The sequence below is a fragment of the Drosophila suzukii genome, chromosome X (genome assembly GCF_043229965.1).
Source record: "Drosophila suzukii chromosome X, CBGP_Dsuzu_IsoJpt1.0, whole genome shotgun sequence".
Classification (NCBI taxonomy): Eukaryota; Metazoa; Arthropoda; class Insecta; order Diptera; family Drosophilidae; genus Drosophila; species Drosophila suzukii.
This window is the reverse complement of record NC_092084.1, coordinates 20,630,835-20,654,351: the sequence shown is the minus strand read 5'-3', so window position 1 is coordinate 20,654,351 and position 23,517 is coordinate 20,630,835. Positions and strand designations below refer to the sequence as shown.

Genomic DNA, 23,517 nt, shown 5'->3' with positions numbered 1-23,517 from the left:
TAGAATTTTGAACACAGTTTTAACGCAGTATGCATCATTAAAAAAAAAATACAAATCTTAGCTACAAGGACGATGTTGGTGAAACCTATGATAAAAAGTTTCGAAAAAATGCTTGGTTTTCTTTTTGTTTTTATTGTATAAGGTAGTAGTTAGGTAGTAGCATATAAATTTATATAACGTACGATATACATAGTATGTAAAAAAGACATAGCTAGCTTAAATACTTTCACTTGATGCGAATCGATCTGCTTCACCGCTCTCTAAACCAGACCTGCCCAATGATTTTAGATCGCTGACTCTCTTGTTCCATGGAAAATGCTCTATCTCTTGCTTTCTTTTTGGGAAGGTCCACTCTAATCTCAATGCAGTGTGGTGTGTGTGTGTGTGTGTGGTGTGTGTGTGTTGTGTGTGAGGTGTGGGTGACTGTGTGAGTGCTTGGATGGATGAGTGACACCCTAGAAACCTGCAACGCCGCCGCGTTTGCGATAGTCAGCATTCGCATAGATGGCTGTGGCATTCCTTGTAATGGCCGTGACCACCGATCCCTTGATCCTGGAAATGGGCTTCAGTGTGTGGCCTCGCTTGGCCAGCAGTTGGAGCACCGTTTCCGGGAAGCCACCCTCCTCGTACTCAAGGATATCGGGCAGCAGCTGGTGATAGAAACGCGGCGCATCGATGGCCCGGCGCAGATCCTCGCCGAACCACAGCACATTGGCGACCACCTCCACCACTGCCGGAATGATCCTGCTGCCCCCGGCTGCTCCGATGACCAATCGCATATCGCCCGCCTTGTCCGCCAGCAGAACCGGCGACTGGGAGGACATGGCCCGCTTGTGGGGCTCGATTTTATTGGCTGCCGACTGCGGCAATCCAAAGAAGTTGTTCTCCACCGAAAAGTCGTTCATGCCGTTGTTCAGCACAATGCCCGTGCGAGGTCCAATTAGTCCGGAGCCGAAACTAAAAAGGATGAAGACAGGGGTATTTTAAAATAGTTAAAATAGTAGGTTTATCGATAGTGAGGGAATATTAGAATAGACACAGAGATAAATATGCAAGTATTGAATTGAGAACATTTGTTCTTAAAAAGCAGTTTTCTCAATATTAGAAGGAAATGGTAAGAAGAGAAAATATTAAATTGAGTTTATTTAACAACTTTTTGATAAGTATACACTACTGACTGCTACCAATATAAATTAAGTGTATGCCATTTAGGGAACTTTTTAACACATTGAGAAATATTCAAGTATACTGCTCTTAAATTGAGAACATTCGCTCTTAAAACCTGTGTAAGTACATGTTGATGTCAATGCTCTCAATGTTAGAACGCAACTTTTTGATAAGTATTCACTATTGACTGGACTAATAGTTTATTTGTTGAGATATACAATGTAAATACTGCCACTTCAACTTGATTCGAGCAAATGAAAAAAATTTTCGACTTTAAAAATGTCGTTCTATTTTTAAGAACATTTTCAACTTAGATTAAAACATTTTTTAAAATAGGTCCAATAAATCCTTAAGTTAAGCAAATGATAGTGTAACTATTTATCATACTTTTTTTTAAATATGCTCGAACGTTTGCTTAACTAACAAAGACACTATTAAGGAGCTTTAAAAAAGCTATGTTACTTGTAATACCAAACATACTTCTAGATATGAACTCTCTTCTTTATGACCATACCAAGATGAACAACATTTTTTTTCATAAGTAATTAACTAAGTTCCAATAACTTCCATAGTTCTATTAACTTACTACTGATTAATGGAGCTGGTCACGGACACGGCATCTCCGTTGGGGGCCAAAACAACCAGGTTCGAGGTGCCATAGGGATCATCTTTGGGGGCAGAGTTGGCGCCGTACGCCTGGGCATCGGGCAGGACATGGGAGTCGTTGATCTTGGCCCGGTTCTGTTCCCCAAAGTCCACGCTATTGAGCCGGCTAACCAGCTCTCGGGTGTCGATGAAATGCACATCACCCAATTCCGGGCGCTGGGCAAAGGCGAACTTCAAGGCCTCGGCAAATCTGTGGATAGTACGGGCCCTCAACTCCTCGGTGGCCAGATCCTGTTTGGTGAAATTATAGCCCTGCAGGATGCTCAGAGCGTGGGCCACCACCGAACCGGAACTGACTGGGGGAATCACATACAGTGTGTCCTCGCCCAGATGCATGGTGATTGAGTTGATCACATCGGCCTCATAGGATTCCAGATCATCGGGTATAATAATACTGCCCACGTCCTTCAGATCCTCGGCCAGCAACTTGGCCAAAGTTCCATTGTACAGGTCCATGGGTCCGTTTTCGGCGAGGAGTTTGTATGTCTTGCAGAGATTCTTTGGTGGCTTCACCACCGTTCCAGCGGTATGGTGACTTCCAGTCTGGGCATTCCGATAAGTCCTAAGGAAGAATACTACAGGTTATCAAGAGGATCATAGGAATTGGAGGTTTGGAATCATTTCAAGACGTGTCAAAAAGAATGCTAAGTAATTATAGCTATGTGAACAGCATTGCATACTTTAAGGTACACTTCAAAATTATTTAAGACCTCAATTAGGCCTGTTCAGGACATTTTGGGAATTACTTTTAATGAAATCATATCAAATTCGAGTAAAAAATACTACATAATAATATTATATTTCAGTGGAACTCCCGATTTTAGAGATTTTTGTTTAGTTACTCACTCGTACTGCTCGTGCTCCTTGATTAACGGCCATTGGAATTTCAGAGCCCGTTCCATGTGCTGCGACACATGGTAGCCCTTCTCGCAGAGCTCCAGCGACGGAGCCACCAGATCCGCCCACGGAAGTCGTCCGAACTTCTGATGGGCCACATGGTAGCCCATCGCCTCGCCGGGCACAGCGATGCTCAGGGGTCCTTTGTTGGACGAGTCCGGATCTTTGGCGAACATTTCCTCGGTGGCTTCGTAGGGAGCCACTTCGCGGGCATCGATGGCGGTGGCGAGCTGAGCCTTGCGGTCGTAAACGTTCATCAGGTGGCCGCCACCGAGACCCATGCTTTGCAGGGTCAGCAGTCCGTTGCAGAGGAGGGCGGCGATCGCAGCGTCCACTGCGCTTCCGTTCTTCTGCAGGATTCCGCTATAGGCAAGAGGTCAGAGGTCAATATTAGGTATTGAAATATGATAGTTAATCGCTTTAAACCCTTTACAAGAGATGAAAACCGACTTCAAAGTGGCGTATCTCTTAAGTTACAGGATTCTCTAATCATTTTAAGATACACACAAAAAAATCGATTGGTAAAATTTGCCAATACAATAGTAAAGCGGTTCCCAACCATCGTATTGTCAATTTTACCCATCGAGTAGTTACAGGTTACTATACAAAATAGTTATGTAACTATAAAAGGGTAGAATGGGCCCAACCCATGGATGGTAGTTATAGTAAACCAACCCAGAAAACATAATTCGTGAATTTTTTTATAGTAAATATACCCATAAAATTGATGAAGGTATCGATTAAAATCATAGATACTTCACGTTGGCATGGTAATTTATAAATACTAAAAAAAGCAAAAACAAATACATATACAACCATTTTCAATAGTAAAGTATATTTTGTATAGTTACTAAACTATCTGCATTGGTCAATTTTACCAACAAAATTGTTTTGTGTGTATTTCTTATTTTATCGCTAGCTTGCTGCAAAGGAGATCCAAAAATCAAACTTCAAAGGCCTATTACTTGTTTCTTGTTAATTCTTTAATAACACAGTGCAACACGGAAAAAGAAACCGCAGTTGGAATTTTAAAACCTGAAAGTACTCATCCAACAAGCTTTTTAGAAACATGGTTACAAATGTGTGGATAAGTAATAGATAAAAACCGACTTGAAAGTGGCGTATATCCTAAGTTTCAAAATTCTCAACTAATTTGCAACACGGAAAACCGCAGCTGGGATTTTAAATATTGTTTAAAATGTCAGGATAATTTAAGTGTTTGGTAATTTTAATAATGTTACCCCATTCAAATCTTCGAAGAAATGAAGAAATATTACTATTACTATTAGTTATTTTGGCGCCAATGCTTAAACTAAAGAAGCTAAGGGGCTCTTCTTATACCCGTATTATCTAAAAACATAGGGAGTGGGGGGTTCCAGCTTAATGATAACTATAGTGCTAGGTTTTCTTTCAATTTCTTTTTTTTTTTCAAGAACTCTAACCCCCAACTCGAAATTTAAGAACCACATGGCTAAAAGTCAGATTTTTGAACCTATAACCTATAAATCTATAGGTATATAATATATATAATTATAATATAACTCCCTCACCTTCCGATCTTGCTGCACTCGAGGTTGTCGGAGCTCACTGCCCCGTGCTGGTAGACCCCGAGTACCGACTCGAAGTGCTCGCTGGTGTCGATCCTGATCTGATCCGCCAGCCAGGCGGGCGGTTCCGCTGTGGTTGCCGACGTGGAGGCGGCCACATTGGGCAGGGCGTCCTCCGCCGGAGTGCTGGCCAGATTCAGGTTGCCAACGCTTTCCGTGGCCGCATCCGTATCCGCTGCCTCATGTTGCTGCTCATCTGTTAAATGAAATGTTTTAAGTGTGGGGCTGGGATTGCTTTCTGTTCTGCTGGTTGTTGTTGTTGTTGTTGGTAGTGGTGTTGTACTTGTTGTTGTTGTTGTGGTGGTGGTGGTGGAGGTGGTGGTGCTAAATTTGGTTGCAGTTGCCGGTGGTGCTATTGTTGTTGCTGTTGCCGGTGGTGCTGAGCTAATTGCAATATCTGTTGCAAGTGCAATTTCTGTTGCTGTTGCTGCTGCTGCTATTGTTGCCTCTGTGGTTGTTGTTGTTGTTGTCGTCGTTGTTGTTGTGCTGTTTCTATTCGATTTTGGCCAGTCTTCGTTGTTGTTGTTGTTGTTGTTTAGTGAGTTAGGGTGTAAAGTTTTTGGTTGGGGTTTTGTTCATGTGAATACTTTTTGGTGCCACAATAGAAGAAATTATTTTGAACTAGATTAAATGCCAGGTGCTTGGTTAAGATGGATTGAAAAAGCATGCAGAAAAGAAGCAATTTCATTTCTTGTATTTTTTTTTTCAAGGGGTATGAAACTAAATTCGGTCTTAAGGTCCAAAAGTCTGTCTGTTGGTATACTTATAATAGATCTACACATACAATATCATTTTCTAAACGAGTTTTGTATTAGTTTGCAGTGGGTGAGTGAATTGTTAGCTGGATGTGGTTGGCCAAATTCCTTGCCCGATTTCCCATACTCACCACTGAAACACAGGCTGATGATCACATAGCTGATCAGGGCAATGCCGATAAAGCAGATCAGCACGATGGTTAGCTTTTTCATCCAGGCCAAGACCTTGACACGCCTGCGAGGATTAAATTCAAAATTACAGCCGTTAATATAATGAGGAAATTAATAACAAATGTATTGTTTTCCCGGCACTGACATTAAAAAAAAAGAGCTATGCTTAAAAAAAATTTAAGACTTACATACGAGGGCTGCTTATATCCCATATAAATGTGCATAAAAGTATGCTTTGAAATCAAAAATACCTATACAGTGGTGACACACAAATCACTAAGGTTACAAAAGCACTTTAAAATGCCATTTAGGTGTCTAAAAGTATGCAACAATATATTTTAAGCTCTGAAGTACAATGAAGACTTGGGTTACAAAAACACTTTCAAATGTAATTTGTTTAGGTACCTAAAAGTATGCAACAATATATTTTAAACTCTGAAGTACAACGTATTCATTCAGAAAGACGACTATCCTTTATTTACTGCATACTTTCAGACACCTTTAATATATTAATTAATTTGTGTGGCTCTCCCCATGAACGCATTTTAAAGTACGACCTAAATTTTTCAAGGCATACTTCTAGACACCTTTTTTAATTTTAAGGCCATAGTATTCTTAACTTGTGACATATCATTCGACTATCTTTAAAAAAGGGATACAAATTCAGGACGCTCCAACTTCAAACTATTGAAGCTGCTTGCTACCACTTTAAAGAGGTTTATTAAATGCGATTTTCCAGTAAACAGACCACATAATCCCCCAAGGACACTTGTAGCCCTAAAGCCATTGTTAATGCCCCTTTTTATGCTCACATCTGTTCGCGACGCGCCTCCTCGGCGGCAGCAGTGTCCTGCATGAGTTCGCCCCCATTCTTCTCCTCGTCGGAGTCCAATCCTCCGGCGGACTTCAGCGGTATCTTGTTCATGGCATCCTCGTTGCTGTGGTGCACCATTTTGTGGGCATCCGCTGCTCCTCCTGCTCCTGCTCCTGTTGCCGCTGGTCCCGGTGAGATGGTGATGGAGCTGGTTGGGATAAAAAAAAGCGAAAACCAGGTGTCAACAGAAGCAACAGTTAATATCCTCGCCGCCTGCAAATGTGCAACAGTTTTCGCCAGCAGGCTTCAGCACCAACTGAAACAGCAAATGGAAGCGCTCAAAGCACCGACAATCTCAAGCGATTCTCAGCCATCGACAAACGGCAACGACAACTACAGTGAGGCCTCTATAAGTCGAACTCTATAAGTTATACTTTAAGAAATCCCTATACTTTCAAAACCATGGTTTGGTATGAAATATCTTAAAAAAGATATAAGTTTTTTTTTATTTGTATTACCTTGTAAGGAGTATTATATTTTAAGTCAGGGTATTAGGATAGGATTATATTTCCAGGGCTATAAGGGATACATTTCCGACCCCATAAAGCATATTATTAACAGCCAAACTAGTCTTTTAGTTTAGCTATAGGGATAAAACTTTCCCAAAAGTCTTATATCATTTCATTTGTACTGATGTGGAAATGGACCAGATCGGATCACAATATCATCTTACAGATCTATTAGAAAATATCGGTGAAAAAATATTGAAAATAAAGTTCTATTGTCGATATTTTTAATTTTATTATTTTCTACTGAGAGGTTACGAAAATAAATTAATGAAAATTGGAAATTTTAGAATATCATATGGTTGGAAATCTATAGAACATTATATAGCTTCCATAGCAAGGGTCAGTAAATTAAGTTACTTAAGGAATGATTTTAAGAAACCTCATTAAATATATGTATGTTATTCCTAATTTTTTAAGATATACCAGAATAATATCTAACCCTTGCTGGGAACCCATGTTTGTGTTAGGGAAGCTCCACTGTTTCAACTCAAACAACAACTATATCGCTGTCGTCATCGCCAACTTTGATGGCAGGATGTGGATTGTGTGCTCGGCTACCCGACACCACCCACCCAAACACCACCCACCGCCCACCGCCCCCCTGTTCCTTGAGTGGGCGTGTCCCGTTTAAAAATGGGTCAGACAAGCGTCGACAGCGACGCCGGCAGAGGCGGAGGCAGAGGCAGAGGCAGTGGGAAATGCATTTTCCTCAATCGAGCGAGCGGATTTCTTTTGTTGTTCCGACCATAACCATAATTGAATGTTGTGATTGTGAGCTCGCGTGGCCCGCGGGATTTAGTGGGCGGAAATGGGTGGTGTTGGCCAGTGGTGGTTTAAAGTCATTGCTCGCGGGAATTGGGTTAATTGCTGGGGGCAAAAAAAAAATATATAAAAAAAAGTAATGCAAAAAACACATCGGATAGAGCAGCACCTTTTGCACCCCGGTCCTGACCTGGGCTACATTGGTAATTGTTGACGTCGCCACTGGCACTCACAAAAACCCCCCTTGAACCCACCCATGTATGTAACCCCCTCACAGTGATGACGACACTTGCTTAAGAGGGAAAGCCCCTCGTAAAACAGGGTGCCCCAAAAAGAGACACTCAAATGCAGGCACTAAAGTTAGTCTAGCTTGTTTACAACTCCAACTTTTTAGGGGCTACCATTTTATTACAGGGCATTGGCTAAATGCTACCCATAAACATGATACAGAATTATACTTATATATCCCATAAACTACAATTGGTTATTAAAATAACAAGATATACTAACATTGATGTACATATATTATAAAAACAGGGGAATATTAAACGTTTGATAACAATATGTAGATCCCCATCAAAATATTTTCCCTATATGCTAAGTTTAAGACCCTTTATTGGCTGGCCACTTTTTTATGTTCCCCATTTTTTTATTCTGGTTAATAATACTTTGCTGTTGCCGATTTTGCGCGAACTGGGCAGGCAGGCATTCGCGCTATTTTTGGGTCAACTGCATTTAATTTCGTTTCGTTTTCGTTAAATGGTCGGTGGGCTGAAAGAACAAACCACAATTATGAGGCATTCGGAATGCAATTGGGGTTTACGATCCACTTGTTCCTCGCTGCGCCCACGATAAATGGCACATGGAACCAAAATAGAGTTGCGATGCCATGACGATAGCTCATTAAGTGCCCACAAACATTTCCCTTTTCTCCATCACTCTTATTGATTGCTATTTCGCAGGAAGCGAACGATAGGTGGCGTGTTGGTAGTGGCCATTAGGCAAAGATAATTACTCAATTGCAACTAAGTTTTGTAAACGGTTCGGGGAAAACATCACAATATTCATTACATGTTTTTAACAAAGCATTTTTTTAAACAATTTGAACAGGAATCAAGTTTGTTGGCCCTTTTAAAATTAAGATTATGATTTTTATATACGTTTAGCAATTGTAAAATATTATTAACTAACTAACTATTAACTATAATATTTAAAAATTTCTTTGATAAAATATTCCCCTTTCTTCAACTAAATCTCTATCAACTTCTTTTCTAACCAAATATTTGTTGGTTTTGGCGCATGCGCAGCGCCCTCAAGCCAAATTATCAGCCATCCAACTAATTAAAAACCGCAATTGGAATTGGCTGTCATTATTACTACGTGTCAAGACTAATAGATGAGCAATGATTTCGAAAAGCCGAATTGAAGTTGAACTATCTATGGCCATTGGACAGTTTCGCCGGGTGGGCAAATACTAATATGGGAAGTGACCGACAAGCTATATCGATAAAAAGCACACCCATGCCCAAATACATGTCGACATATGTTTTAAATATCTAAGTATACATTATATTAATTACCCTTTGTATTTACAAGGCAAAAGAATGCTATGATAATTGCCTGGCTTTCATCTTCGGCCGACTTCTTATCGAATAATGAAAATTCCGAGGGATCAGAGAGAATAAATGAGAAAATATCGAGCGAAGAGGAAAACATTAAGATATGGATCAGCTAGTACAGAGTACAAATTTTGCGTATATATTATGAAATTTTTATAGTTTTACAAAACAGTATTGTAGGAAAAAGTGTTTTCCTTTAACAAAACATCACTTTCCCAAAAACAAAAGTCTTGAAATATTTAATCCCCGGGCAATACCTTTTGGATCCGTATTTCTTGATGAAACACATGCCATTTCGAGTACATTTCCACAAAAAATACTTGATAATTGTTTGGTTTTCAAGGGGACAAGGGCACATGGCCATAGATCATGGTTGATCGGGCATATCCAAGCCCAATCAAATGGCGACACCAATCCAATTTGCATTTCGGATGCCAAGCGAATCGTTTCGGTGGTTAATTAAATCAACAACTTGACCAAACAAATACAATTAAAATGCACGAAGACCGTCGCAAATAAATCAAAACTACTAGGGACGTGGGCCAATATATACGTACATATTATATTAGTGAGCATAATTTAAAGCCGGGTGACAAACACACTAAAAATCTTCAAAATTACAGTGCATAAAAAATTGTTATGTCCAAAGGCTGACCGAAAAGATGCAACATTTTCTTTTTTGCACCCGCAGAGACCCCAAACTGACCCCATTCCCAGCTTTACGAGGAGTCGGTCGGCTCGGAACTATTTTTACACTCTTTTGTTCACATCTTCTCAAAAAACATCTTTCGAAATCGAATGGGTAGTGAAAATATGAAAATATTTGAATGATTGTTTGCTTGGATGCTCCAAAGCAAATATTAAAAAATCTAGAACGACCATAAATTTACGAGATCGTAAAGAGACTAACCATATTAAATCCAATTAAAAAAACTTGTTTATAGGCTAGCTTAGAAGATTTTCCCAGCTGCTCTGATACATTTCAAAGCAAATAAGAAAATAACTTTGATAAAGCTCTGACAAAAAAATTCCAATATGAGATACAATACAAATTGCAAATCGGTTAATACATGTTGAAGTTTTTAATTTTTAATAAAACATCTACATATTTTAAGATTTCAATATTTTTAACCCTAAAAACAATCTATAGTTTATACACAAAGAGAAATATTGAAGTACATTGTTCTTGAATTGAGAACATTCGTTCTTAAAAACCGTGTTTGGTATCAAAGTTCTCAATACTAGAATGAAATGGTGAGAAGATAAAAGTTCAATTCAGTTTATTTAACAACTTCTTGATAGATATACATTAATGACAGGAGTAATAATTTAGTTTTTGAGACATAAAATGTAAATACCGTTAATTCAACTTGATTCAAGAACAATAAAAACATTTTCGACTTTAAAAAAGTCGTTATATTTTAAAGAACAATTTCAACTCAGATGAGAACGTCAGAAATCTCTCTATGCAGGGATAGATTTCTTAAAAATGTAATATAAACAGAGTTTCTCTGGCTATATCTTACAAACAAATAAAAGGTCTGTCCTTAAAAGGCTAGATATGACAGTCCTAATGACAGGTTACTAATGAATAAAGATTAGTTAGTATTTTTTGTATGTCATGGTATATACTTTAATTTATTTTCCTAACCCTTTCAGCACAAAGATAATCAATTCAGTCGACGCAATGGCAATTTTCACAGTCCTACGCCGCAAAACGAGACGAGATAATGGAAAGGAGGCAGGGTAGTTCCCATAGAACAAACATCTAGAACAAAGATCTGTCATTGTGGGACTCCTCAGCGCGGATTTACGGATTTTGACACATTTCGCATTTTTCCAATCCAAATTGGTGACTGTGCAAATTGATCTCGCCCAAAGTTCAGGGACGCGCTGCCAGCAGATAAGTTAGCGCAGTCTAAATGCGGGTGCACATATACTATATATAGTATAGTGGCTGGGCAGTGTGTATATGGGTGTTATAGATAGACACCCAGATCCAGATATTAGCTGGCATGGCCTCTGCCTATCTCTTTCTCTTTCTCATTTCTTATTTTTTCCTTTTCGTTGATTAAGTTGTCAGCAATCAGTAAGAAGCTCCGAAACGAGGCGGCGTTTAGCGTCGATTACTGTTAGACGACTAAGTGGCCCGATCCCAGATCTGTTGAGCTAACAATTGAGCGGTCTCTTGGGAATTAGCTTGATAAAAAAGGAACCGAAAACAAGCCAAAAGTCAGGCCAAACAAACACGAAAGGGTGCCAGGGAGTTCATGCGGGATCAAAAAAGATAACCCGCAAAACAAAGGGGACCTGAACTCTACCCCACCCATCGCAGTTCTTTTATTCTGGTGCTTTTCCCTCTATTATCTTTATTCTTTTCGCTGATCCCCAAAGTTAAGGTCAGCTTTTTGTAACCCAATAAAAAGATTAGGGGGGTTTAATAAGTGCCAAGAATAGACACTCATAGAATTTCAAACTAATCCCAACAAATGGAAAGCTGTTGGCTTTCTTAAGTCACATATTGAATTACTTGCGCGATTCGTTGGACATATAATATTTTTGCAGCTGCTTCTTAATGGTGGCTTATAATTGAAAAACGCAAAGATCATTAAAATGCAAGCGATAAAATAAAAGAAGAAATTCTATTTCCTGTTTTACTTCCTCTGACTCTTTTTTCTAGGGATTTCATATCAATTCTTTTTATGAATTCCTCATGCAATCAAGTATAAAAACTTTATTGGTACTGCATTAAAAAATACATACAAACCATAGCATGTTCATAAGAATACCTTAATTTAAAATATTTATATGTGTGTTAAAACACAATAAAACTCAAGCTAAAACTTTGGAAATACCCATGCAGATTTGGGATTTCATGTAATTATTTAATAAATTCCTCATAACATCCGGTTTTCAATAAGCAAGCAAACAAATTTGCTATCTGTACTAAACAAAAAACTTCTTTATCACATTTCCTACAATGATTCAAAGGTTCAAACCATACATTAATAACAAAAAAAAAGTTGGGTAGCTTAAAAAATTATCATGTTATTTAAAAATTTGACATATTTTATTAATGTACAAAATATGTATCACTTTCTTTTTGAAAAACTTCTAGACTTATACAATATTTCTTTAAACAAATCAGTGAAAATCACTTTCTTTAAGGCTTACACTGAGAAACAATTTTTAAAACGCATTATCAAAATGTGTTAAATGGAAAATGTAATCAAAAAATTTTTAATTTTCCATGTCATTCTTCAATGGAGTTTTGGAATTGTTTTTAATTCGAATATCTATGATTTTAATCTGAAATTTTTGGCCTTTCGGGAATTTGACAAATTGTCACCCATTCCTAAGTTTTTGTTTATATATAGTAAACTCCATTGACCTTCGGCAAAAACAACAACAAGAGTGCATCTCAACAAGTGTTTTTTTGAAATATTATAATATTTTTGGCGCATTTGGCGGCATTTTCGGCGTCTGGCATTTATTTGGTTTTCATTCTTTGGCCGACGCCTTTGTTTCGCCGCTACTCTTCGGTTATTTATAAATATAATAATTGCAAAATGAAACGGAAAAGACACGCCGTGTTTTTGGCCCTAGACTTGGACTTGGACTTGTTGCTGCCAACGTATTTTTTATATATATGCATGTATATCTTTTTTATGCTTTTTTTCTGGTCTCTGTGGTGGACAGTTTTTTTCAGGTGGGCGAACCTGGTGAGTGCCGGCCCAGCATTAAACAAAAAAAAAAAAACATACAACAAACATGAAACACATTTTGATTTTACGATCCTGATACGCACACGCACCACAACAACAACAACAAAATGGAATAAAAAATTATGTTTTGTCACCTTTTTTTTTTTTAATTTAAATCGTGTGATTTTTCCGAAAACGCGCGCTTTTTTTTTGCAGTTCACTAAAAAATTGGCGGAGCTCAGTAAAGATTCTTCGCGTGGGATCTACGAAAATATATATCGCTGCTATATATAAATGTGAAGGAATTCTATAATTTTGAATTATATTTTTAACTCTTTTTTAAGCAATTTTTTAGTCGCGTGTCGCGTCTGCGACGTCGTCTGCGTCTGTTGGTCAACTGAATTAAGAACGGCCGCTGACGATGACGATGACGCCGGCGTTGCGGCAGCGTTTGCGGGGACGTCGGCAGAGCGAGTGCTGGCCATCTGTCTGTTTTCCCGCCCATTTGGGATTTAAAAAAAAGAAAAAGTTTCCGTTTTTCAACTTTCAGTATCTGAAGTTCTTATAATGTTACTACTGGAATGTTATCTAAGCCTGTTAAGGTCCAATCGATGGATGTTAAAACATAAATGCACTTAGAATGTAAGGATTATTTATGATTTTTGAATGTATTATTCAGTTTCTGGGATAGTATAAAATAGGTGGTAAACTGTATTATAAGTAGAAATTCCTTTTGCATAAATTGTTTTTCTTTTTAAAAATTATATGTGTAAAACATGCAAAAAGGTTGCAGTTAATGCACACCCTACTAAAATTAAAAACGTTTATATAATTAGTTAATCACTCACACACCATTTCAATAATCATGTTAGTATTAGAATTTTAAAAATCATATTTTTATCCTTTTTTGTAAAATAATAATTCCATGTTCTTATTTTCAATATATAAACCAATGGATAAAAATACATATAATTTGATTTCATTTTGGACAGACTGCACAAAAAAATGGAATAGTAAAAGTAAATAACCGCATATTGAACTCAGAATTATATAGTACATATGGGATCTAAATACAAAAACAAAATGTTTAATTTAAAATATAATGAATTACATGATTTATTTTGAAAATATTTAAATCAAGGTAGAAAAAATATTTGTTTTGACATCAGTCATATTTACTTATATTTTACATCATTACAAACAATAATTTCATATTAAATTCACATTTTAAATTAGTTAAATTAACTAAGTTCTTAAAATAAAATATCTTAATATTTAAAGTAAATAAAAACGGCAATAGATGAAAAACGTACCAAAAAATATTTAAATTAAATCGGAAATCCTTGGATTTAATACGTATTTTATATGAAAGTATGTTAATATTTATTATACATATATACATTAGGGTGGTTCGATTTGTGTAAGCCCAAAACAAGTGATAAATCGTAGGGGGAATGTAAGCTATGGACAATTCTAAGCATTAGTGCCAAATAAACTATGTCTTGAAGATCACCATTGACCCACCCCTACGATTTGAAGAACTCCAAATCGACCCACCCTACTGTACACATATCCCCCACCAATTCTCTAGCTTTATTTTCACGCGTTTTTCGCATCTCTGACTGCGACTGCTTTTCGTCTAGCCAAGTGGGCAGCGAAACTGCGTCGCTGCCGCTGCGCAGCTGCTGTTGCTGCTATTGTTTTTTTTGTTTTTTTGTTGCTGCTATATTTCACTTTTTTTTTGTTGCTGCCCGCTGCAGTGCAAATTGTTGCTGGCGGTGCGGAAATCACAAAAAATTAGACGACCCCGATGGACGAACAGCTCCCGTGATTGCCATCATTCTGGATGCTAGTTTCGCGGGTTCTGGTTGGTTTTATTCCCATTCCCGGGGGTCCCGGGGGGCGTGGCCACCACCCACCCGCCGGCGGGCCATTAAGAGCAATTTGTTGACAGTGACACACAAAAATGGACACACAAAGCGAAGCGAGGCGACACAACAGGCTCAGCCAAACAAACAAACCGAGACCAAGCCAAACCAATAGAAAAAAATCAGGAAAAAAAAAATAGAAATGATAACATGGAGGGAAAATCCGAAAATGTGAGACAATTCAATGACATCATCAAATCACTTTAATTGCAATCGCCTTTAAGGCGGGGGAAATGAGTTAGGACGAAGGATGTTGCTTGGGAATACTATATTTATGCTCTTGGCACCTTTGATTTATTTCCTATTATCGGGAAAGTACCCCCCATCTGTTGCTCTTTGATTCTTCAGCTCCTTTTAGTATCTCTCAGATGTCTGCTTCTGAAAATCAATGGATTTGGCAGCCTTTGTGTTGAAACAGGTGAAGTAAAATAATACTAAGCAAGCCAGCTTTGGAGTACAGTCACGGTTGAAAATATAGCAACGAAAATAATGATTTGGATATTTATTAATAAAAGTAGCAGAAAAAAATGATAAATATTTTAAAAGAACCATCAGTATTTTTTGGAATTCCGATTTTTGTCGAAAATATTAATTTTTTAGAGGTTTTTCAGTCGTAGTTTAGTCAAATTAAGGCGTACAGCTAAAAGACCGAATGTTTTGAGCAGCTTGCTACAAATGCTATCGATCCCCATGACTTTAAGGAACATTTATTTTTTGACCCATTTTCGCATTTTTTAAAAACAATCAAATATTTGTAGGTTTAATTGCCAATGGATTGGAAATTAAACAACGAGCTCAACGAGTTATTACATTCCTGATTCCGATCATTTTTTGCATAGTGGCAGCCAAAACATTGATTTTTAAGGGCGGAAAAACTGTACTCTTAAAGGTATGAGATCTGTCTTCCAAATTGTAAATAAATAAAAAAAAACATCATGGTAGCTGGGAGAACAGCTTCTCAATCAGAATCACTATACGTATTAGTATTCAATTGAAAAGTGTCGTGTAAGGAGAACAACATTTTAGTTTTACAAAAAAAAAAATAAAAAGTATGGACGGAAAAAAGAACGGAATGGCAACATGTAAACCAATTTACAAGTTCCAGAAAGAAGTGAATATTACAATCAATGGCTACCTCAACTTCCTAAACGATTGCAAAAAAAGATTTTGCGGAATTTCCCCACAGGACTTGATACGTTTTGGAGCTAGAGAATGGAACAACTTGCCCCTCCAAGAAAAGGATCGTTTCAAAAACATGGTAAGTAAGAAATATCTTAATTATGAAAAATAGTTAGTACTTATTAACATACAAAAAGCGATTTTGCGGAATTTCCCCACAGGACTTGATACGTTTTGGAGCTAGACTCTAGCACACGTATGTTAATAATTGCTACATATTGTTCATAATTAAGATATTTTTCACCTGCCATATTCTTAAATTGTTCCTTTTCCTGAAGGGTGAACTTTTTCCATTCTCTAGCAACTAGAGAATGGAAAAAGTTGACTTTTCAGGTGAAGGAACAATTTAACAATATGGTAAGTGAGAAATATCTTAATTATGGAAAATATGTAGCAATTATTAGCATAGCTAGCTGCTAGAGAATGGAACAAGTTGCCCCTCCAGGAAAAGGAACACTTCAAAAATATGGTAAGTAAGAAATATCTTAGTTATGAACAATATGTAGCAGTTATAAACATACGTGTGCTAGAAACAACCTCAAGTGTTTGGGAGTAAGTCCCATGGGGACAGCCCCGATAAATCTGAGCGGGAGAAACATAGTCCAGTTCTCTCTCCGTATTCCCGTGAGAGGGAGTCCAGGAAAAGAAAGGAAAGGAAGCCTTCCAAATCAGTCAAGAACCAGATCAAGAAAAAAGCCGGATCGCCTTTTCTTCTGCCAAAGAAACGCTGGCCAACTTCTTTGGCCAACGCAGGTGGTTTTATAACGTTTATGCGCAGGTTTAAAAGGATGAATAAGGACATGGCTCCCAATGATCTGTTGAAAAAGGCAACTCGAATTTGGCGCCGTCTGCATAGAAGCCAGCGCAAGCCATTGGAGAACCCACTTTGGTAAAGTTATCTCAATTTAAAGCCTTACACAAGCAATATAATCTACCATTTCTTTCAGAATTGTGAGGACTGGATAGGAAACACTTTTAAGCTTTAGCCGTAATTCCAAGGAGCCCGAGAGTTCATACAATTTTAAAATAAAAAGAAAGCACAAAAATGAAGCGATTTAAATTAGTACTTTTTAGGGTTCCCGAGCACTAACATAATATTTCATTTTGATCTTCATTTGCATTATGGCAGCCAAAACCCTAATTATTTCTTGCGAAAATGGGATTCAAGCTTTAGTCAAAAATGGTCCATATTTTTCGGTTTTTCAGTTGTAGTTTAGCCAAATAAAGGCGTACAGCTAAAAGAACAACTGTTTTGAGCAGCCTTGCTACAAATGCTATCGATCCCCATCACTTTAAAGAACATTTATTTTTTGACCCATTTTCGCATTTTTTATAAGGGGGTACATCGGTTATTTTTTGGGATTCAGATTTTGGTCAAAAATACTATATTTTTGGTGGTTTTTCAGTCGTAGTTTAGCCAAATCAAGGCGTACAGCTAAAAGAATGACTGTTTTGAGCAGCTTGCTACAAATACTATCGATCCCCACCATTTTAAAGAACATTTATTTTTTGACCCATTTTAGCATATTTTATAAGGGGGTACATCAGTTATTTTTGGAATTCAGATTTTGGTCAAAAATACTAATTTTTTGTGGCTTTTCAGTCGTAGTTTAGTCAAATTAAGGCGTAACGCTAAAAGACCGACTGTTTTGAGCAGCTTGCTACAAATGCTATCGATCCCTTTCACTTTAAGGAACATTTATTTCTTGACCCATTTTCCCATTTTTTATAAGGGGGTACATCAGTTATTTTTGGGATTCAGAATTTGGTCAAAAATACTCATTTTTTAGTGGTTTTTCAGTCGTAGTTTAGCCAAATCAAGGCGTACAGCTAAAAGAATGACTGTTTTGAGCAGCTTGCTACAAATACTATCGATCCCCACCATTTTAAAGAACATTTATTTTTTGATTTATTTTAGCATATTTTATAAGGGGGTACATCAGTTATTTTTGGAATTCAGATTTTGGTCAAAAATACTAATTTTTTGTGGTTTTTCAGTCGTAGTTTAGTCAAATTAAGGCGTAACGCTAAAAGACCGACTGTTTTGAGCAGCTTGCTACAAATGCTATCGATCCCCATCACTTTAAAGAACATTTATTTTTTGACCCATTTTCGCATTTTTTATAAGGGGGTACATCGGTTATTTTTTGGGATTCAGATTTTGGTCAAAAATACTAATTTTTTAGTGGTTTTTCAATCGTAGTTTTGCCAAATCAAGGCGTACAGCTAAAAGAACAACTGTTTTGAGCAGCTTGCGACCTATGCTAACGATTCCCACTACTTTAAGGAACTTTTTTTTTAAATCAATTTTCACATTTCTTAACGGAGCTATTGACTTGACCGCGAGTGTACCTTGCTTCGATGTTCGTGCTCGCTGAAGTGGTCATCGTTTGGCCATCGTCTCCACACATCCGTTGGCCAGTGTGCGCTGTTTTATTATGTTTTTTATTTCCATGCACTTTTCCGATGTGTGTCTTTGTGGGGGCACGCAGATTTCCGCTGCAGTTTGACATTTGCAGTTGTCTGTCTGTGATAAGCGCTTTGCAGTGGACAAAAGGCAGCGCCAAACGCCGAACGCCAAAGGAGGATGGTGATCATGGAAGCATGTCAATTGCACAAAGATACAGAGATGCTGACTATATTTATTTTTACATGCGCGATGTCGTGCTGCTATAGCGTGCAATTTGCCACAGCAGCTATACTATGTGCTATATAGAAGCTGGATCCAGAGACTAATCAAAAAGGCACCAGACGACAAATGACAAACGAAAAAGAGCGCACGGAAAAACTGAAATGTGTGTCAAGAAATTTCACAAATTATCAGTAGTTGAGAGTGGTTTGGGTATACTTGGAAAAATTAATCTATTCCAGGAAAGGCTTAAAGTTCAAAATGAGAGACATTCCGAAGAGTGTATAATATATCTATATTTTTAAGGGATTTTTTGATCTTCTTATAAATAAAATAGTTACCAATATTTGTAAATTATATTTGCGCTTGCCCTTTATTTATAAAATATTTACAGAATAACTACAAAATAAATGTATATATTGGTTAATATTAAATTTACATGCTAACATAAGTTTTGTAAGTGCATATTGCACAATAAGGGGGCTTCACTGTACTTGAAAAGCACGCTTGTGGGCGGAGTGGGCGGCATCGCATCGATCCACATGACAATGGGCTAATTGCAGGGAATCCATCACGAGGAATCATCCCACTATTTAAACAAAATAAAACTCAACACTTGACCCTGCTTTATCTGGCCTTTTTGGTTTGTTTTTATTTTTCCCAATCCACTCTACATCGATTTGCATACTAAATAACAGCTACTGTAAACACACATTTGCGTAGGCCATTTGTTTAAAAAAGATTGAAAATCTGTAGTCGTGGAGTACAAATTCATAAAACAAATCATAAATATTTATACAAAAATTATAGTTTTGACATTTGCTTTTGTAGTTTGTTAATATTAACATGGGTAAGCCCACTCTTTTACATTAATGTAAAACATGTAGTTATAAACTATGTTATATAAAATATTTAACAAACAAGAATAACATATATAAAGCTAACGATTAATATTTTGAGTACTTAAAGATACAAAATTATTAGTTATTTAATATTTTATAACAGCGCTTTACCTTACTACTTTATTGTACTAGTACCTTAACATTGAAGATAAGGCTTAAACAATTTAAACTTATGATATATTATAATATTATAAGGACTTTTATCAATTATTTATAGCAAACTTAGCCTGAGTCTCAAATCTGCATTGATCATATTATCTTCTATACTATTATTATTCAAAATAAAACAGACAATCCCCAGTTATTTAAAAATAGCATTGATTGAAATGCGGGGGTTTCCTCATATATGCACACATATCATCTCTGCAACTACGATCCCCAACAAAGCTGCCCATCAATGGTCACAAGCCCAACCCAAATTAAATAAATGGCTTGTTTCTCGTTGCTTTTTTTTTAGGTGCGAATGCAGAGGGAAAATATACATCCATCACTTGCAATTCCAATTTTTTATTTTTAGTGCGTTGGTTGTTGGCGACACCGACGCGATGACGTCACAAATTTATTTAACCAGCTAACCTTGGCCCGATCTACCCTCTCACTCGCACTTGAGAAGGGGGCGCGGAAATCAAGATTAATTTTTTTTGCATTTTTACTGCTTACACTCAAAAAAATATTCAAAATTTGTGCGGTTAAAGATTATGCTAATGATTAAGAGTATATGTTAAGTATTAAGGAATGATTTCTTCCTGAAAAGAATCATGTTCCCAGAGAGAAATATTCAAGTACATTGTTCTTATATTGAGAACATTCTTTCTTAAAAAACCGTATAATATGATTTTTGTATCAATATTTCTCAATACTAGAACAAAATGGTGAGAAGAGAAAAGTTTATATAAAATATCGAGATAGACTACCATTAGTACCATTAAAAATGGTCTTTAATAAAAATTCTTCAATTCAGAATTAATAAATGAACTTCAGAAATCAAAATAAAATTAGTATACACCATATATGGAAAACTATCACATGAATTTATGATGGTCAACTTTGAAAAACCCAGCAAAAGTAGTTCCTTTGATTTTTCCGAGTGCATTTTTGAACTTGTCACTTGTCAGTTGTGGGATTTGTGAATTGGGCAACAACTTGATTGGCACTACCCAATAATCCCCCACCCCCAGAAAAGAAAATGGAAAATTCGAGATGGGGGCACTTGGCAGGCTCATTAAATGGTCGTGGAAATGTTCTCCTCTGGTACTCCATGTTTTTGTTTTCTTTCTCGGGTTTTTGGATTTTTTTTGTGAAGTGCTCCACATTCTGTTGCGCTTTCATGTGGCATGCCACGCCCCCCGCGCCGCCACCGCCGCCCAGAATCATCCTGAAAAACTATTTTCGGTTCGTCTGACACACATCGATGGGCAGGAAAAGCGGAAAAAGCGGAAAAAGTGGGAAATGAGCGGAGTGAGTAATTGTTTACATTGCGCTTCTTGTGAGCTACTTTACGGCCCAGCGTGTGACCCCGCCCCCTGGATTTCCACCGATTTCCCGCCTTAAATACAACACAAAAATTTTACTTGTTGGTTTTTCCACGCCCCGCATTTCCTTCATTTTTTTTGATGGATTGTTTTGCGGTCCACTGACATCCACGAAACTTAAAGTTTGAACTAACAGCAACAAAAATATCCAAGGGAAACACTCGTACACAGGAAAAAAAAGGATGGGTACATCTTTGGATGGCATGTAAATGTAAACAATCTTAAAACGTTTCGGTTTTTTGATTACCTTGAATTCTCTCAAACGTTTTGAAGATACTTATGTAAACATTTCGCTTGGGTTACCTTTGAACACATACCAAAATATCAAAAACTTTTGTTTATACTAGTTATATTTAGTTTGTGGAACTTCACTTAAGTGAAAACAAAACATAAAAACCTTGAAATTTGTAAATATTATAAGATTATCTCGGTAATTTCTTAAAAACCAGAAAGAAAAAATATTTTATTTAATTTAGTATTTAAAAATATAAGCTTTCTAGCCAAAAAAAAAAAATTATTATTTACGGATTGATAAAAAAAGAGTTATGGTAAATAAAGTAGAAAACATCATTTGATTCTTTTGACCTTTCTGATCTTCTTTGTAAATTTATCAATATTTTTTTTTCAGACACTTGGATGGAAATTTTTAAAATATATTTATTTAAACACTTTTCCAACACTTAATTGACCCCAGTTGAACTTACGATTGCAGTGTTGAGAGATTTGTGGCCGAGGCACCTACGCCGCATGCCGTGGAATGCATTTTGCAACTTTCGCCGATTTTATTGTGCTCTTTGTGGGATTATCACCTCCTCTCTACCTTTTGGATTTTAGATGCCGCCAGCTGGCGATTCAAATCGTTTATGCCGATGCACGCACAGTAAAAAATTTGAAAAAAATTATAGGAACGACACGGTTGGATTTCCTTAAATGAGTTTTAATAGGTGTTTGAGTGGGTTTTCGATTGTGATTTAAGTTATGATGTTGCAGGTTGCAGATTGCAGGTTGCAGGTTGCAGGTTGCTGATTGCTTATGTGGCAGCGACAATTTTGGATGGCGGCGGCGTTCGCGACGTTCAGTTTCCGACTGAATTCTCACTTTCCGCCGGAGATGCCGTCCGGAGATTCTGCGGCAGCGACGCCGGCAGCGGCAGAGCCCGGCCCCATTTCCCATTAACATTACCATTACCATTCCATGCCACCTCATAGCTATAGCCGCAGCTATATACAGATCCCAATCCAAATCCACCCACGTGGGCCGGCCAATTGTTGCTGCCGTTAGCATAAACATTCGAGCATCCACATACAGTGCGCGACGGACCTATAAAGCCTATGAAATCCTAGAACTTAGAGGATATTTAATATAGGTTTTGTTTTTAATTTATTTTGTATCATATTCATATTTATATTTTTAATATAGTTGTAAAAATAACTTAGATAGATTTATTTTCTTAATTTGTAGATTATTTCGATACCTTAAAGACAGCTTAAATAAAGAGTTCTAAATTTAAAATTTGTATCATATTTATATATATATTTGTAATATAGCTATAGGACATTGTACATCTATACATAGTTATTTCTTGGCCAAGGTGAACCAATATTTTTAATCTAAAACATATTATATGATGGGTTTAAATAATAAAATAAATAAGTTTTTCATAATTTTATTGAATTTTCTTAGTGATTACCAATATTTTGTTAATATACCTATACCATATTTTAAATATTTTATGTATCGTCGGAATTTTTTCAAAACATATAAGCTTTTTTTATAATACTCACGAAAATGTTTAATAAGTAAAACTTCTAAAAACCTTTTCTTTTTGAAATTTGCCTTCACTTGTGTTACAATTTCGAACTGCACTGTCCAAACAAGATAAATAACCAAAAAGGAAATGACTGTCGCTGTAGGTGAGCAATGCATGTCATTGTTTTATTTTACCACAGTTAAACGACTCTAAACATCAAAAACGAAAAAGCATCCCAAGACCTACGCGGCGTATGAGCAATTTTATTCAAAGGAAAACAATGAAAAGTAAGGAAAGTGTGGGAGAATATCATCTGAATAGTCAGGGATTGCAGACAAAATCAGTCCTATAAAATAAAAATCCATAACTAATCCATGATCTTTAATCCGTTCCGGCAGATAGTTCTTCTGATTCCACGAAGAACATGTGTTGTTAGTTTGCGGGAATGTCTGCGGTGGCATGAATCGCATGAATCACAGCCGGATAAAATACATCCCCATTAAACTGGAGGCAGTGGCCAGCGAAAGTGAAATGTTCCGAGATGGATATATAGTCTGAGACATAGATTATGCGGACCGACAAGATACAATGGTGAAAAGTAGAGTTTATGGGCTGGACAGCAAGTAGCGTAGTGGGAATTCTTAATATAAAGGGATAAAGGGGTGCCTAAGCGCATTTAAACACATAAGTATATACTTAAAATCAAATCATAATCTTATATTATTATGTATTTCTAGAAATTCCTTATATGTATTCCAAAATCATACTTTTAACATTGATCCTTGGTTATACATATCCCCATCCCGTTTATCCTCTACTTCTCTGACTTAACGTATAAACAATCCGCCACTTGTTTGTTTACAATC

General features: G+C 37.0%; 1 protein-coding gene and 1 long non-coding RNA gene across 6 annotated transcripts; one reads left to right on the top strand and one right to left on the bottom strand.

The window, feature by feature from the left end:
- Window positions 1-112: 112 nt before the first annotated feature.
- Window positions 113-21,911, bottom strand: LOC108005475 (scoloptoxin SSD14). 3 transcript variants are annotated; one of them, XM_036821071.3, is made up of 7 exons: window positions 21,606-21,911; window positions 6,076-6,285; window positions 5,224-5,327; window positions 4,281-4,848; window positions 2,680-3,093; window positions 1,754-2,395; window positions 113-957 (listed from the first exon to the last, which is right to left on the bottom strand). In XM_036821071.3, the coding sequence occupies exons 1-7, from the start codon at window positions 21,662-21,664 to the stop codon at window positions 456-458; spliced, it is 2,499 nt and encodes an 832-aa protein (XP_036676966.2). In that variant the 5' UTR covers window positions 21,665-21,911; the 3' UTR covers window positions 113-455. The 3 variants fall into 3 exon arrangements, with proteins under 3 accessions (XP_036676966.2, XP_036676968.2, XP_036676967.2); XM_036821073.3 differs by having other exon boundaries at window positions 4,281-4,533; window positions 21,606-21,908; XM_036821072.3 differs by lacking the exon at window positions 21,606-21,911 and adding an exon at window positions 12,887-13,127.
- Window positions 15,348-16,886, top strand: LOC108005267 (uncharacterized). Of its 3 annotated transcripts, none has more exons than XR_010654888.2 (5): window positions 15,348-15,917; window positions 15,976-16,034; window positions 16,248-16,307; window positions 16,369-16,727; window positions 16,786-16,886. It is a non-coding gene; the product is annotated as an uncharacterized lncRNA (long non-coding RNA). The 3 variants fall into 3 exon arrangements; XR_010654889.2 differs by having other exon boundaries at window positions 15,350-15,917; window positions 16,000-16,034; XR_011604694.1 differs by lacking the exons at window positions 15,348-15,917; window positions 15,976-16,034 and having other exon boundaries at window positions 16,087-16,307.
- Window positions 21,912-23,517: the final 1,606 nt, after the last annotated feature.